The sequence below is a fragment of the Geotrypetes seraphini genome, chromosome 12 (assembly GCF_902459505.1).
Source record: "Geotrypetes seraphini chromosome 12, aGeoSer1.1, whole genome shotgun sequence".
NCBI lineage: Eukaryota > Metazoa > Chordata > Amphibia > Gymnophiona > Dermophiidae > Geotrypetes > Geotrypetes seraphini.
The window spans coordinates 76607959-76624395 of NC_047095.1; the positions used below are offsets into that span (position 1 = coordinate 76607959).

Consider the following 16437-nt stretch of genomic DNA (forward strand, 5'->3'; position numbering starts at 1 on the left):
CACACCATCTCCTCATCCATGCATTTATTGATTGTAATTCCGTCTGCCTCTTCACATCTGCCCTCGGTACTGGATCTCTGAAAATGCTATCTTCTGAGTCCTCATCTTCAACTTCCTTCCCAGAATCTTGAACTGTTCTATCAGTGCACTTCTACTGTAGTCCCTCCTGCTGACATCATTTGTCCCGATGTGGATCATTACTGTAGTCTCTTCCATCTCTGCTCCTTCTAGGATCTTTCCAATTTTGTCCACGATGTCCTTTGTTCTTGCTCCTGGGAGGCAGGTTGCCAGTCGATCCTCTCTCCCACCTGCTATGTGGCTGTCTACTTGCCTAATGATTGAGTCTCCCACTAGGATCGCAGACTTTCCCTTTTTCAGTTTTCGCTCCAGTCGCAAGTCTATGTCCTCGAAGTGCTTCGCCACTTCTTCTTCTATGTTCTCGGTGTGCTTAGCTGCTTCTTCTTCTGGGCATTGACTAGACCATTCCTCTCCTTCCTGCGGGATTCCTCTGTGGGTATCTTCCTTGGAGTCATCTTCCACTTGTTCTCCCTTCCATGTTGGTGTATCTTCATCTTTCCTCTGATGTTCATGTTCTTCCACCCTCCTCCTGTAGACCTCCTCAATGAATTCCTCGAGTTCTCTGACTTCTTCCTCAATGTACCTCCCCTCTCATGAAGTCCTCCGCTGTAAATGTTCTGTTAATCTAAGTGCCCTGAATGGAGAATTCGGTATCAAGAGACGATCCAAAAATATCGGAGCATTAGATTGTTGAATTTTAAAAGTTAACAGTATAATTTTAAAAGTTATTCTATGTGTAATTGGTAACCAATGTGCTGTTTGTAGAAGTGGTGTAATGTGATCATATTTTTTTGAATTAGTAATAATTTTTATTGCCAGGCCGAAGGGGAGTACCTTGTATTGGTAATGACAACGATTGATTTGAAACCTGAGATATTTCCTGGAAGCCGGATGAATAGGTATATGTGTGTAGGCTTCCTTGAGATCTAGGGAGCATAGCCAGTCGTTCTGATTGAGGAGAAGATAAAGAAGTTGAAGAGACAACATTCTGAACTTCTCCTTCACCAGAAATTTGTTGAGATCTCCGAGATCCAAAATGGGTCTCAGTTCTCCGGTCTTCTTGGGAACCAAGAAATAACAGGAGTAAAATCCCTTTCCCCGTTGATCGAGAGGAACTTCCTCAATGGCATTCAGTAGAAGAAACTGTACCTCCTGCAGAAGAAGGGAGGACTCTGCAGGGTTCAAAGCAGACTCTTTTGGAGGACTGTCTGGTGGAAGAGTCTGAAAATTGAGAGTAACCCTGATGAATGATGTTGAGGACCCAAAGGTCTGAAGTGATGAGTTTCCAACAATTGATGAATAACTGAAGACGACCCCGATGGGCTGAGGGCAAGGGTGAGAAATGAGAAGACTGGGTTGCGCAGCTTGCTTGTTCTGCTGCTGCTGCTGGCGTGGTTGCTACTGCTGTTGTTGCCTTGGTCTACGAGATTGAGGCTGAGAGGTCTGCAGAGGTCGAGCAGTAAAATGCCTTTGATAAGAAGACTGTTGCCTGAAAGGACAAGCAGGTGAAGGCTTCTTGTTTTTAATCAAAGTATCCCACCTGGTTTCATGAGCCGATAATTTTTGGGTAGTAGTATCTAAGATTCCCCAAAAAGTTCATTGCCCAAACAATGAGCATTGGCTAGACGATCTTGATGGTTAACATCCAGCTCAGATACCCGAAGCCAAGCTAAGCGCCTCATAGCCACAGCCATGGCGGTAGCTCGAGATGTAAGCTCAAAGGTGTCATAGATTGAGCGTACCAAAAACTTCTGGAGTTGTAACAAACTGGAAGTATACTGTTGTAGAAGAGGAACCTTGCGCTCAGGAAGATACTTCTGAAGGGCAGACACTTGCTGAACCAAATGCTTGAGATAAAAGGAAAAATGGAAAGCATAATTACCAGATCGGTTGGCAAGCAAGGCAATTTGATATAAACGCTTGCCAAAGCGATCCATGGCCTTACCCTCTATGCCAGGAGGAACAAAAGCATATACACTGGCCCCAGCAGACTTCTTCAGAGTAGACTCCACCAGGAGGGACTCATGAGGAAGCTGAGGCTTGTCAAAGCCCGATATAGGAATCACTCTATATAGGGCATCAAGCTTACGAGGAGCACCAGAGACTGTCAAAGGAGTTTTAAGATTTTTATAAAAAGTCTCCCATAAAATGTCATGAAGGGGGAGCTTGAGGAACTCCTTAGGAGGCTGATCAAAATCCAATGCATCTAAAAATGCTTTAAATTTTTTGGAATCAGATTCTAGAGGGATGGAAAGTGTCTCTAATATTTCCCTCAAAAACTTTGAAAACGAAGTCTGTTCTGGTTTAAGAAAAGGCTCTTGAGAAGAAGGATCTTCATCAGAAGAAGCCTCATTCTCTGTCACAAGAGGCTCTTCAGAATCATCCAGAGATCTGGGTCCCGCATCAGTGGTAATCGACCCCGAGAATCCGGAGTCGAGGACTCAATATTTCTGGTCTTCCGCACCGATTTCCCCGATCTGACCGACATCGCGTCAGGGGAGGTATGGGAAGAAGAACGATGTTGAACTGGCTCCAACATCAACCCTAGGCCAGGCAGTACCAAAACAACCCTTTGATGAGGCTCAGCTAAAAGGGCCAGCATTGGCACCAAAGAGGTAGAGTGAACCGGTGCCGTAAGGGTCGATGCCGATGTCAAAGGCTCAGACCAGACCGGCACCGGGGGAGCCGGTGTCAGCAAGGCAGGGAATATATGTTGTAATTGCTCCCTTAACTGGACTTGCAGTATGGCTGCAATTTTTTCATCCAGAGGCTGCACCGGTACTGCTTGCTTTTTTGCCAGTACCTTTGGTGCCTCATTGAAATCCCTTAGAGTTGGGACCGCTCCAGGTGGAGATGGATTTACGGTAGAGTTTTATAAAGAATTTCAAATTTCCCTTTTACCTTATTTATTAAAATTATATCAGGATCAACTGAATAAAGGTTGTATATCAGGCACTATGGCAGAATCTTTAACTATTGTTTTGCCACAGCCAAATAAAGATCCAACATTGGTTTCAAACTACAGGCCTATATCTTTAATAAATGTAGATGGTAAATTATTAGCTAAGATTTTAGCATTAAGATTGGCTAAAGCTCTTCCACATATAATAGGTATGCATCAAACTGGATTTGTTGCTCAAAGACACTCTTCCAATAACACTAGATTGGCATTTCAGATGTATTTAACAAAACAAATTAATGATCCGGCTTTTTCAGTGTCATTAGATGCTGAGAAGGCTTTTGATCGTGTGGAATGGAATTTCATGTATCAAGCTATGGAGTGGTTTGGTATTGGATCCGGATTTATACAAATGATTCATGCACTGTATAGCTCCCCAACTGCTCGTTTATATATAAATAATAATTTTTCGGATGCTTTTAAATTGCAGAGGGGAGTTAGGCAGGGTTGTCCATTATCTCCTTTGCTTTTTGATATAGTTCTTGAACCCTTGTTATTAGCTATTCAACAGGCAAAGGACATACAGGGTATTCCATGTGCGGGAGTGGATTATAAAGTATCCGCTTATGCAGATGATATTTTGCTTCATTTGAGAAATCCGGAAACAACAATTCCATGTCTACTTGAAGTAATTGATACATTTGGAAAATTCTCAGGATACAAAATAAATTGGACTAAATCAGAAATTTTACCTTTAAATGTGTATTGTACAAAAGGTATATTTGATTCTTTTCCTTTTATTTGGAAAGAGGATGGAATAAAATACTTAGGTATTTGGTTGAAAAATACACTTGAAGAGACAATGAGAGTAAATGAAAAATTTTTATTACAAAAAGTAACTGAGTTGTGTGAGCAATGGAATCCTTTGCATTTGTCATGGTGGGGAAGAGTTCAAACTGTTAAAATGATGATTCTGCCTGTGGTCTGTTACCAATTGGGCATGATACCAGTGTTTTTACAGGGGTCTTTCTATAAAAAGTTAAATAGTATTCTGGTTAAATTTATTTGGCTGGGTAAAATTGCAAGAGTTGCTCTAGTGTCTCTACAAAGGCCAATTAAGGAGGGTGGGGTAAAGTTCCCCAATTTTTATAGGTATCACCAATCCTATATCATGCGCCAAGGTATGTATTGGGTCCTCCCAGAGCTTTTGGAACAACTGCCAGACTGGTTATGGGTTGAGAGGTCGCTTATATTCCCACTTAGACTTGATCTTCTGCTCAGTGTAAAGATGCCTAGAGTACGTAAGGACAATAGAGTATTAATGGATACTTGGAAAACATTAAGATTTGTAGACAAATTAACTCCTGAGTCTATTGGAAAATCTACACATCAATCTATTTGGGTAAATTCCAAGATACAAATAGGCGGGTTTAAGGTTGTCTGGAAGGATTGGATTAAAGTAGATATAAGATCCTTAAATGAAGTTATTCATAATGGTAAACTGCTTGATTTTTCACAATTGCAACATAAATATGGTCTCAATAAAAAACAAAGTTATAAATGGTTGCAGTTGAAGCAGGCTATTCAGGTAGGGTTCCCTGAATGGAAATCTTTACATGATCATTATAGCTTAGAATTCCTATGTTTCCAGGCAGATTTTCTGGGACACCAAGCCGCAAAGTGGTATAAAATTTTATCTAATTATTTGAATAAGAAACCTAAAAATGGATTAAGAGATATTTGGAGCATTGAGATTAAGTATCAGATTAATGCATCTCAATGGCCACGTATTTGGTCTTGGAGAATTAAAGGTACGATGTCGGCATCTATTAGGCAAACATGGTTCTTCTTGTTGCATAGAGCATTCTGGACCCCTCCTAGATTACAAAAATTAGATTGCTCTAAGTCTAATAGGTGCTGGCATTGTAAAATTGAAGTTGGAACTCTGGATCATCTTTTATTTTATTGTCCATATTGTCAGGCATTTTGGTTATCAATCTGGGATCAAGTTAACCTAATGATGGAAAATCATGTGGCATTGTCCTATGATATGGTTATTTTTGGAATGTGTATGAGAGCTAAATGCCAAATATCTGCAGCAAATAATAAGCTTCTGATGATCCTTACCGGTGTGGGGATCCAGCAAATAACGTTTAATTGGAAGAATTGTTCTAAACTAAATTACAGCTTCTGGTGGAACTCGGTACGTCATCTATACAAAATGGAACGACTACTTGCAGTACAAAATGGACATTTTAAAAGGTTTCAGGATGTGTGGAGGCCAATAATAGATTATTATAATGATTAAGGTTAATTTACTATTCTTTTTCCTTATGTGATAATTTGAAGGAGTGGGGGTGGATGGGAGGGTTATGATAATTTAAATAAATATTTGCATATTTTAAGTGAATAATACACATAGGAAGTATAATATATATGTATAGATATGAAAGAATGTGGGATTAAAATTTTTTTGAAATATATTGTTATGGAATTTCAAGTGATAATGTAATATGATGAGCTATATTTATTGTACACTTGATGTATATGTTAAAAGGAATAAAGATTTGGAAAAAAAGAAAAATTATATAAAATTTATAAATAAAAAAAATTATAGTTAAGTCAACACTGTGATTTTATGTGGTATTAACCTTCCATTAATAACATATGAAAACCATAAAACAACATTTGAAAAGTGAGAAACTAGGAAGCTGTTACATTTACCTGTCTTTGGTGGAGGTCGCATGAGGTGGGAAAAGAATGTACTGGACAATACAGCTGTGCTTTTCAGTCCTGTTCTCACACATAGATGCAATCTGCAACCCAAAAATACAAGAAACATTGGCAAAGATCAACTCTCCACACAGACACAAGTCAAAAGTTCAGCCTGCTACAGAGCCATTGTCCATCCCGAGCAGAATACAAGCCATCTCTCAGCACCCCAGCACAGTTTTAGAGATACTATAGTGTTGAAAGTACCATCGTTCACATCCATGGCATACTCTGCCCTCCCTGCACAGTTTAAAGACCTTGTACTGCTGGAGGGGCTGTTCTTCAATACCTAGGGCATGATGCCACATGATGGTGGGAGTACTGTGCTCCTGGAAACATTCGCCTATATATCCAGGCCATGCTCTATATACCTAACTCCATCATGCTGCCCTTCAAACTCAAGACACTACCATTCTCTCAGCAACTTCTTAGGGACTCTGTGCTGCTAGAAGCAATCATTACTTCCATAGCGCTACTAGACATAGGCAGCACTACCCAATTTGTTGACAAAACTTTGGGCTTACTCAGAAGTATCGAGTTCTAAGGCAAACATGGGAAAGACACAGGCGCTTAACCTTAACAGAGGCAGTCTTACGTTACAAATATTGCAGTCTTGCTTCCCTTTTCACGGGGTAACGGAGGGTTTGAAATACAGTACTTGGGTGTCTGGATGAAGCCAAAATATGCACATTCATAAGGGCCCACTACCCTATGTTGTCTCCACTATTCGAGAGGGAGTGCTGGGAGGCTCTTTCCCTTACCTGGTTTAGTATGATTTCCTGACTTTTCTTATGTACAATCTTATATCCCACCAAATCTTTGCAAGCAGATTGATAGGCTTAAAAATGATAAATCTCCAGGACCAGATGACATCCATCCGAGGGTAATCAAGGAACTGAAAGAGGCTATAGCTGAACTGCTTCAACTAATAGCTAATCTGTCGATCAAATCAGAAAGGATTCCGGAAAACTGGAAAGTGGCGAATGTTACGCCGATCTTCAAGAAAGGTTTGAGGAGAGATCCGGGAAACTACAGACCGGTCAATCTAACCTTGGTACCGGGAAAGATGGTAGAGGCACTGTTAAAGGCCTGCATCATCGATCACCTTGACAGACACAATCTGATGAGGACCAGCCATCACGGCTTCAGCAAAGGAAGATCTTGCTTAACGAACTTGCTGCACTTCTTCGAGGGAGTAAACAAGTAGATAGACAAGTGTGACCAGGTCGACATCGTATATCTGAATTTTCAGAAGGCGTTCGACAAGGTTCCGCATGAACGGCTAATTCAAAAAATTGCGAGCCATGGAATCGAGGGTGAAACTGGCTGGAGGATAGGAAACAGAGAGTGGGGATAAATGTACAATACTCGGACTGGAAAAGCATCACGAGTGGAGTGCCACAGGGTTCGGTGCTTGGACCTGTGATCTTTAACATATTTATAAATAACCTGGAAATTGGTATAACGAGTGAGATGATTAAATTTGCAGATGATACAAAGTTATTCAGAGTACTGAAGACGCAGGAGGTCTGCGAAGACCTGCAACGTGACATAAACATGCTCGAGAAATGGGCTGCGACATGGCAAATGAGGTTTAACGTGGATAAGTGTAAGGTGATGCATGTCGGTAACAAAAATCTTATACAGGATGTCTGGTGCAGTACTTGGAGAGACCTCCCAGGAAAGAGACTTGAGAGTACTGGTCGACAAGTCAATGCAGGCCTGCGCAATGTCCAGTGGTGGCGAAAAGAGCGAACAGAATGTTATCATGCCGCTGTACCGGGCTATGGTACACCCTCACCTGGAATACTGTGTCCAGCACTGGTCGCCATACATGAAGGAGGACACAGTACTACTCAAAAGGGTCCAGAGAAGAGCAACTAAAATGGTTAAGGGACTGGAGGAGTTGCCGTACAGTGAGAGATTAGAGAAACTGGGCCTCTTTTCCCTTGAAAAGAGGAGACTGAGAGGGGACTTGATTGTATCATTCAAGATAATGAAGGGAATAGACTTAGCAGATAAAGACAGGTTGTTCACCCTCTCTCCAAGATAGAGAGAACGAGAGGGCACTTTCTAAACTTAAAAGGGAATAGATTCCGTACAAACGTAAGGAAGTTCTTCTTCAACCAGGTATGCAAGACAAAGTTAGACAAATTCCTGCTGAACCAGAACGTACGCAGGTAAGGCTAGACTCAGTTAAGGCATTGGTCTTTGACCTAAGGGCCGCCGCATGAGCGGACTGCTGAGCACGATGGACCACTGGTCTGATCCAGCAACGGCAATTCTTATTGGAGTTCTAGGCGGGTTACAAGCAGCATATTGCTACATAGAGTTTAACTCATACATGCTACTGGAAGATTAGGTTTTTACCTTCATAATCTTCTTTCTGGAAGTCATTGGAGGATTCTATATGCAAAGCATCCAATCCATTCCCACAATCCAGAACTTGCAGAAATTTACTTTTCTCACTATGTGCTCCTACTACTACTGAGAGAGAGAGAGAGAGCCCCAAAAAGCTAAGCAACCACACAGGAACAAGGCAATAACAAAGGAGAAGGTACGGGGGAAATACCCCAGAAACATAAGTATGGTTCTGCAAGACATAATAACATTTTTAATAAACAGCCAACAGGCAACACAGAGAACAGTTAGGAACAACGTAAAATTAACAAGCACACAATGGAAACCTGCCATCAGCAACAATTTTACTCACATAAGAGTGAAATTCCCTTACAGGATCCATCTGCTGGCTGGAGGATACTTCGTCCTGTAAGGAGAACAAAACCGAGGCAGAAAAAAGGCAGGCGATTCATAAGAACATAAGAATAGCCTTACTGGATCAGACCAATGGTTCATCAAGCCCAGTAGCCCGTTCTCACAGCGGTCAATCCAGGTCACTAGTACTTGGCCAAAACCCAAGGAGTATCAATATTCCATGTTACCAATCCAGGGCAAGCAGAGGCTGCCTCCATGTCTTAATAACAGACTATAGACTTTTCCTCCAGGAAATTGTCCAAACCTTTCTTAAAACCAGCTACACTATCCGCTCTTACCACATCCTCTGGCAATGCGTTCCAGAGCTTAACTATGCTCCGAGTGAAAAAAAATTCATCCTATTGGTTTTAAAAGTATTTCCCTGCAATTTTATCAAGTGTCTCCTAGTCTTAGTAATTATTGACAGAGTTTTTGCCTCTTTTGCAAGTTTCTCTTCATATTCTTTCTTAGCTTTCTTTATCAATGCTTTGCATCTAACTTGCCAGTGCTTGTGTTTCTTCTTATATTCTTCATTCAGATCCTTTTTCCATTCTTTAAAGGATGTTTTTTGGCTCTAATAGCCTTTTTCACTTCACCTTTTAACCACACCGGCTCTCATTTCCCTCTTCTTTCCACCTTTGCTGATATGTGGAATGCATCTGGTCTGGGCTTCCATGATGGTATTTTTAAATAACATCCATGCCTGGTTTACAGTCCTAACCTTTACAAAAATAAACAAAATCTGAAAATAAAAAATAGCAATTTGGGGAGGTGGAGGACTGAAATTCTAACGTATGGAATCTGGAAGGGACATAACAGAAGGAGAAATTAGGTTCTTACCTGTTAATTTTCCTTCTTTTAGACTCTCCAGACGGTACAGCTTCACTGATGGGTAATAGCTCATCATGACCAGCAGGTGGAGACCGAGACAAAATCTTTTGGCTGTAGTAGAAATAGCTATGCTTCCCTATCCAACTTCAGTCTGCCGAATAGTCAAGCAGAAATAAAACATTGCTAAGTGTAACAGTCTAGAATCCAATCTATAATTGGCTAACTCTCTTAATCCCTCGGGGAGAATGTTTGAACTTGGAAAAATGCAAAATTATTCCAAAAATTCTTTAAATAATGGACATCAGTATGAGCCCTTGGCATGCAAATGAGGGATTATGGGCTCGGGCAATAACTCATAAGTGACCAGCACCAGAGAACTGCCTCATACTTCATTTAGTCCTATTTAGTGTAATCAATCTAATCAAAATCCCATCTAAATCAAGATCAAACATTCACACCAGGGGAAAAAATATATATAGAATAAATACACTCCTAAGAATCGTCACAATATCAAAAATAATTGAAATATAAAGTGCAAAGTGCTCACAAAAAATTCATACTAAAATTGTCATACTCCACTGCATCACACTGAAATTTCATAGTGTCACTTGATTATAGCAAAAGTGCATAAAGATATTTTAAAAGTTCATGAAGAAATATTGAAAAAGTTAATGCTGAAACCCACAAGTTAAAAAAGTTTATGGAAAATTCGTAGAGAAACAGATATCCAAGACCACAACTTGAATCAAGAGTAATACATATCCTGTATAAAGTTCACACTTCCTCATTACAATTCATAACACCACTTAATTCATTGGAAAATTCATCCAGAACTGTTATTCACAAAGGAGTACTTAGCTAAATCTTGTTGGAGAGATATACTGCCACACAAGAATTAATATCACCACTCGACAGAGCTCCATTTCGCCACCTTCACAGGAGCGGAGATTGCCAAAAACAGTAATTTAACAAGGCGACAGAGGCTTCTCAAACCTGTCAGCACAATCTTCCGGAGCATAGAACAATCAATCGCTTCTAAATAACTGTAACAACGCTCCGAACAGAAGCAACAACAAACAGAGCAATACTGTTGGAAGATGTATAGATAAGGCCCCTTCAGTAAAGGTCCCCACAGCTCGCCAGCTGTGCCAAAACCGCTGTTCTTTTGATCTCCCTGGCCCTAGAAAAATACTAGAACTCACAGAAACAACTCACTCTTCACGCGAAAAACCATAAGAACAACAGATAGAGTGGAGTGCTGTACCGGTCTGGAGAGTCTAAAAGAGAGAAAATTAGCAAGTAAGAACCTAATTTCTCCTTCTTTAGCACCTCTCCAGACCAGTACAGCTTCACTTTTCCAAATCCTCGCCAAACAAAAAAGACCTCCAAAAGGAAAATTTGGTGAGTTTAGTTTTGGACGCTGCATCCTCCGACCAAGCACAAAGCCATAAGGTACGATGCGCGGCCACTCCAAAAGCCATACACTTGGCAGACGTCCGCACCAAGTCATAGAGGGCATCCAAAAGGAACGAGGCAGCCATCTCAATCTTCGCCACCTCCTGATCCACCAAGGACCAGTCATCAGACTCATGATCCAGGACACGCTCAGCCTACCGAAAAACGGCCCGAGCCACCAGCCCCCCACAAATAGCCACCTGGACCCCCAAGGCAGAGACATCAAAATTCTGTTTAAGAATGGTCTCCAACTTATGCTTTTCAGAGTCCTGTAAGGCAGAACCGCCCTCGACAGGCACGGTATGCCGCTTAGCAATCACTGAGACCACCGCGTCCACTACTGGTTACTTCAAGATAGCCCTATCTCCCTCTGGGATGGGATACAAACAAGCCATGGAACGCATAAACCGAAATGGCGCCTCTGGCATATTCCATTACACCAGGACGAGATCCCAAATATCCTGATGCATAGGAAAAGAGTGGGAAGCAGCGTGGATCCCCCTAAGAGGATCCCCCCACATGCGGAGCACCTCTGGTGGCGCCTCTTCAAAACTCAGAACCGAGGGGATCTGCTGAATCAGGTCTGGCAGCTCATCCCTCTGAAAAAGGCGCACCACGGACATCTCCTCACCAGAAGACAGGAAACCAGACGCCCTGTCACCAGCAGCCATCCCCTCGAGATGATCCTGGAATTCCTCAAAAGGGTCCAGGTCCTCATCCAGGCCGACATGCTCCTCCGACCACAAATCCTCGTTCAAAGCCACCTGCGGGTGCTTGGACAAGGGAGGAGGAAGAAGGAATGTCAAAAGCGTAGAGGGAGGCATATCCACAGGGGGTGCAGAGGGAACCCCCCCAAACCCCCCTGGGCACATGCGGGACCCCCAGCCGCCTGAAAATAGGCTCTGCACAAAGCAAAAATTAGATCAGGGGGAAAAACCCCATAGAACTCCCTGCCATAGCAGGGGACCCAGCAGAAATCTGCCCCTGTCTTTCCAAAACAGGAGGTAGGTCACCTGAGGTTGCAGACAAGATGGAGGGGTCTGCCACCAAAACTGGCACAGATCCCACCAAAAATAACCCCTTCAGGGCCAGTAGCGGCTGGAAGCCTGAACTGTCCCAGCCACTAAAGCAGGCAAGCCGGCATCAGCTATGAGGGAATCCCCAGCTGCTTCAGCGGTAAAGGAATCCTTTTTACCCTTACCATTGGCGGCTGAGGAAATCCCTCCGTGGGCGGTGGGGGAAGACTGGGCTTCCCTGCTAACATCTGCCGACTCGTGAGGCACTAGCAGCGGGGAGCCCTGGACGCTGGCACCCGCTGCCGACGAGGCTCTTCCACCGCACCGGCCCATATACCACTTCCAAAGGCTGGCTGCGAGTGCCTTGCATCTGGAGCACAATGAGCACTTTTTCCCTTGTAAAGTGCTCATTGCTCCATATGCGACCTAACTAAAGAAAAGTGCTGGTCAGATGAAAAATACAGTAATTTACAGCAAATTTCAGACCAGCATTACCTCAGGATTTTTTTTTTTTTTCACAGAACAGATTCCACTTGGCTCTCAAAGCAGTATGCCTTACCTGAACTAGGGACAAAAATATTGGGGAGTTGGAAGAAAAGGGGGGAGGGACCCAGCATGAGACCTGCCGTGTGTGACACCCCCGAGGTCGGATGGACCTCAAAATAGGGCCCACCCAAGCTCAATCCGGCACAAAAACAGGGACTAGGATCCCTACACAAATTCCAACAGCTCTACCAAGGGAGATGGGTACAAGCTCACTCACACCTGCTGGAGACTGAAAGAAGACTGATTGGAATAGGGAGAGACACCTATTATGTACTATTCCAGAGTTTTGTTTCAGTCTCCACCTGCTGGTCATGATGAGATATAACTTGCTTGTAAGATTCCTATGCTGGTCTAGAGAGTTGCTAAAGAAGATGGGATTACCAATCGAGGTACAAAAGTCGAAAAGAAGCAATTGCAGAAGTAAGAGAGTCTTCGGCTATAGGTGGGGGAAAGTATACGAGAAGGAAATCGATGAGGGATGGAGGCCAGTAACGTAAAATGCATGAAGTCCAGACGTTAAAAATTGGAACTGTTTTCAAATTTAATTCCATGCAGTCTGTCCATCCATAGCATTCACCATCTCCTCCTCTCCCTAAGAGATCCCACATGCCTATCCCAGGTCAGCACTTAGGCCTAAAATGAACTTGTATAATCTTTAAGATCCTGTTCAGCACCTGTCCTTTATTAATCCCTCTGTCTTGGAATTCTAAAAGACCTGGCCTGACTAGAACACTACAAAAACTTAAATCATCCTTCCCTTTACTGAAAGGCATAGCCTCTACTGGCAAATTGTGGAAATCTCTATCTTTCAAATTAACTGAATTATGGAACAATATTCCTCTGTGGCTGAGAGATCGAGGCTCTCTTCAAATATTTCATAAACATCTAAAAAGTTGGTTATTTCCAAACTGTAAAATCTTTTTCTCCTCCATTTTTCATTTTTATTTTTATTTACTGTAAACCGAATCGATCTTTATTTCTATAGAGAAGACACGGTCTATAAACTTAAGTTTTAGTTTAGTTTAAAGAACCATGTGAAAAAAGGGTAAACTTGAATAGCCAAAACCTTAACTAAATAAAAAGAAAGACATTGAAAACAAAAACTGTGAAGAAAATGAGAAAAAAAGGAGGAAAAATTCACAATGGAAGGTACCGAAAAGATATTGGCTGATACAGGCTAAATAGACATCACAAAAATGCAACCAGACTGGGCTGATCAGGGAGGCTGCTAGAAGTTTCTACTTGTTATATATGCTAGATAGCATCCACATCAACCTCGGATGGATGTTTGCCCTCAGAGAACAGGGAAATACCCATCATCCAGAGAGCAGCATAGTGCTAGAAGCACATTCCCTCATCCCACAGAGAACAGCACAGTGCTAGATATACTCTATTGCTGAAGACAGAGTTATGCAGAGCCTGGTTGTGGTCTATCTTGCAGCAAGTCAGAGGACGAGAAATGAATTACCTGAATGGGAAGCTCGAGAACCATATTAACAATCCCTTCTGCACTAGAAGCAAAGTGGAATCCTTCTGACAGTCGGATCCTAAAGAACAATGGTCAAAATCAGTACAAGACAATCTAGGGCCCTCTATGTCATCTGACCCTCCCAACTGCCCAGAGGAAAATTTTACTGCACTTCATACAATCAATCGCCTACTCTCTTCATCAGCAGCTAGAGGCTCGGACTCTGTGAGAATGCCTGCTGCCTGCCCCATAACTGTAAAAAGCAGAGCTAGAGCTTTTTTCTCCAAGAACATGGCTAGTGCTTGTCCCGTGGCTATGATCAGCATATGGACCTATGGACTTTGTCCCTGTGAGTATAGCTAACAGCAATTGGTGAAGCTATGCAAAGATGTGACTGGAACGGCTAAGGAGTTCTTACTCTGTGAGTGTAGCTAATATCTGTCCCACGGCTGTGATTGGCATGCTTGGGGCCAGCCCCGACTGCACAGACCAGATCCATCGCTGGTGGTAGAAGTAGCGAGACAGCGAAGAGAGAGTGGAGGAGGCTGAGCGATTGGCTGCCATAGATGTGGGCCCTGAAACTGCCAGCTGCTGTCCGAAGTTCTCCAGACTCAGAATGAAGGGAGTTCGATAGTCCAGGGGCAGCTTTTCATACCTAATTGATAAAAACACATCCTGGTAAAATAGGGACTAAGAAAATAGCCGAGGTGTGTGTTGCCACCCAGTGCCCCCAAATCACCTGATCAGCAGCTTATCCAGAGGTTTCTGCACTACAACCAGGCAGGGACGGTTTGATACAGCACAATGAGGTCCCTCCGGGGGTGGCGACTTGGAAGGTGAGCTACTTCCAAGCAGTTTCCGCTTAACCTTGGGTGTTACTTCTTTGCTGTGGACTCTGTTTGGAAAGCGAAGTTGCAGGATCTGGTCCCTTAATTCCTCTACAATCTGCTCCATTAGAAAAAGCAGAAAGAGTATTAGCTATGAACAGCCGGTTCTCCGGTTCTCATTTTTAAAAAACAAAACTCTTATTTTTATAGTGCCGAAAACTATCTGAATAGTGTGAATACTGTGGCCAAGAGCTGCAGTATCAGGAACATTATCTTCTTATTGTTTGTGGTCAAAGTGCCCCCTACACAGGCCCTCCATCCCTCTTCTAGAACCTTCCAGCACTTCTTTTAAATCATACGTGTATCTGAATTTTCTACTACTCCCCCATCTCCCCCCCTCCTCCAGAGCAGTGTTTCTGAAGCCAACGCTAACCTGATTTCAGGAAATCCCCAATAAATATCCACGAGATATTTGCATCATTACCACACAAAGCCCTCTTTTCATTTGGATATCCTGAAAAGCAGACCACCTTAAGAAACATTGATATTAGTAAAATTTTGGATTATTCAAGGTGGCTTGGATTTCTTATCTATAACAGAAACATGGATGATAGAAGGGGATAGCTTATCTCCTAACTAGGTTTAAGAGGGGTGAGGGGCTATAATTCACAACTGCTTCTCTCTCAACTTTGAATTCAAGGAGCCAATGCGGCACATGCGGCCAAGGAGAGGAAAGGAGCAGCGTCAGGATTCCCTTGTTCCGGTGCCAAGGAGAGAGGAGGAACAGCGTTGGGCCGAGCACAGGAGAGGGCAGGCAGGAGGAAGCAGAAGGCTCGGAGAAGCAGCGAGAGTTCGCTCCGCCCATCCCCACCGCGTCAGAGGCAACGCCGGACTCCCCCTTAAAAGAGGAGGAGCCAACGGTGCCCAGCCGTTCGGTGTGTAGCAAAGGCGCTCGCCTTAGCGAGAGCGCCTTTGCGAAGGGCCTTTGCGAAGGGCCAAGTCATTACACCCAAGAGCACCAGGGAAGGACTGAAAGTTAAGGAAGAAGCAGGCGCAGAAGGAACAAACGAACACAAGCAACAGTAAGGTAAGGTAGAGCAAAGGCAGCACACACAAGAAGTAGGCAGCAAAGGAAAGAAGCAGGCACTGAAGGAAGAAGGCACAGAAGGAGCAAACACACAAGCAAAAGTAAGGTAAGGTAGAGCAAAGACAGCACACACAAGAAGAAGGCAGGAATCAGGCGCTGAAGGAAACAGGCACAGAAGGAACACGTAATCTTAACTGTTATCTTAAAGTAGGAACAACAATGGAAGCAAAGAGAAACCAGAAGATGAGCTTTCCAATGTTCTGCACAGACTGTCATATGTATGCGGTCGGTGTCAGGAGCTGAAAAGCTTGAAGAAGGAAGTCAAACGTCTAGAGGACAAAATACAGGAGCTAGAAGGACTTTACACCAGGGAGGATCCAATCAGGACAGCTGAAGACTTAATGAGCGAGAGACACATCGAGGAGGAAGTCAGGGAACTCAAGGAATTCATTGAGGAAGCATACAGGAGAAGGGTGGAAGAGAACGAACTTCAGATGGAAGATGAAGTTATACCAACATGGAAGAGAGAACAAGAAGCAGATGACCTCAAAGAAGATACCCACAGAGGACTACCACATGAGGGGGAGGAATTGGCTAGTCGATGCCCAGAAGAAGAAAGAGCGAAGCACACCGAGGACACTGACCTGAGACCGAAGTGAAAATTGAAGAAGTGAAAATTCAAGATCATGAGGGGCATAGAGAGG

General features: G+C 43.1%; 1 protein-coding gene across 4 annotated transcripts in view; it reads right to left on the reverse strand.

Moving 5' to 3' along the window:
- Positions 1-16437, reverse strand: part of SZT2 (SZT2 subunit of KICSTOR complex) — a 523775-nt gene that overhangs the window by 400669 nt on the left and 106669 nt on the right. For 3 of the 4 annotated variants that reach the window (XM_033916160.1, XM_033916161.1, XM_033916159.1), the window contains exons 15-19: positions 14559-14764; positions 14238-14474; positions 13820-13898; positions 8463-8516; positions 5702-5793 (exon numbers count right to left, since the gene is read on the reverse strand). In XM_033916160.1, coding sequence (XP_033772051.1) covers positions 5702-5793; positions 8463-8516; positions 13820-13898; positions 14238-14474; positions 14559-14764 — 668 coding nt within the window. The remainder of the gene's footprint in view (positions 1-5701; positions 5794-8462; positions 8517-13819; positions 13899-14237; positions 14475-14558; positions 14765-16437) is intronic. The other variant, XM_033916162.1, reaches the window with a different exon arrangement.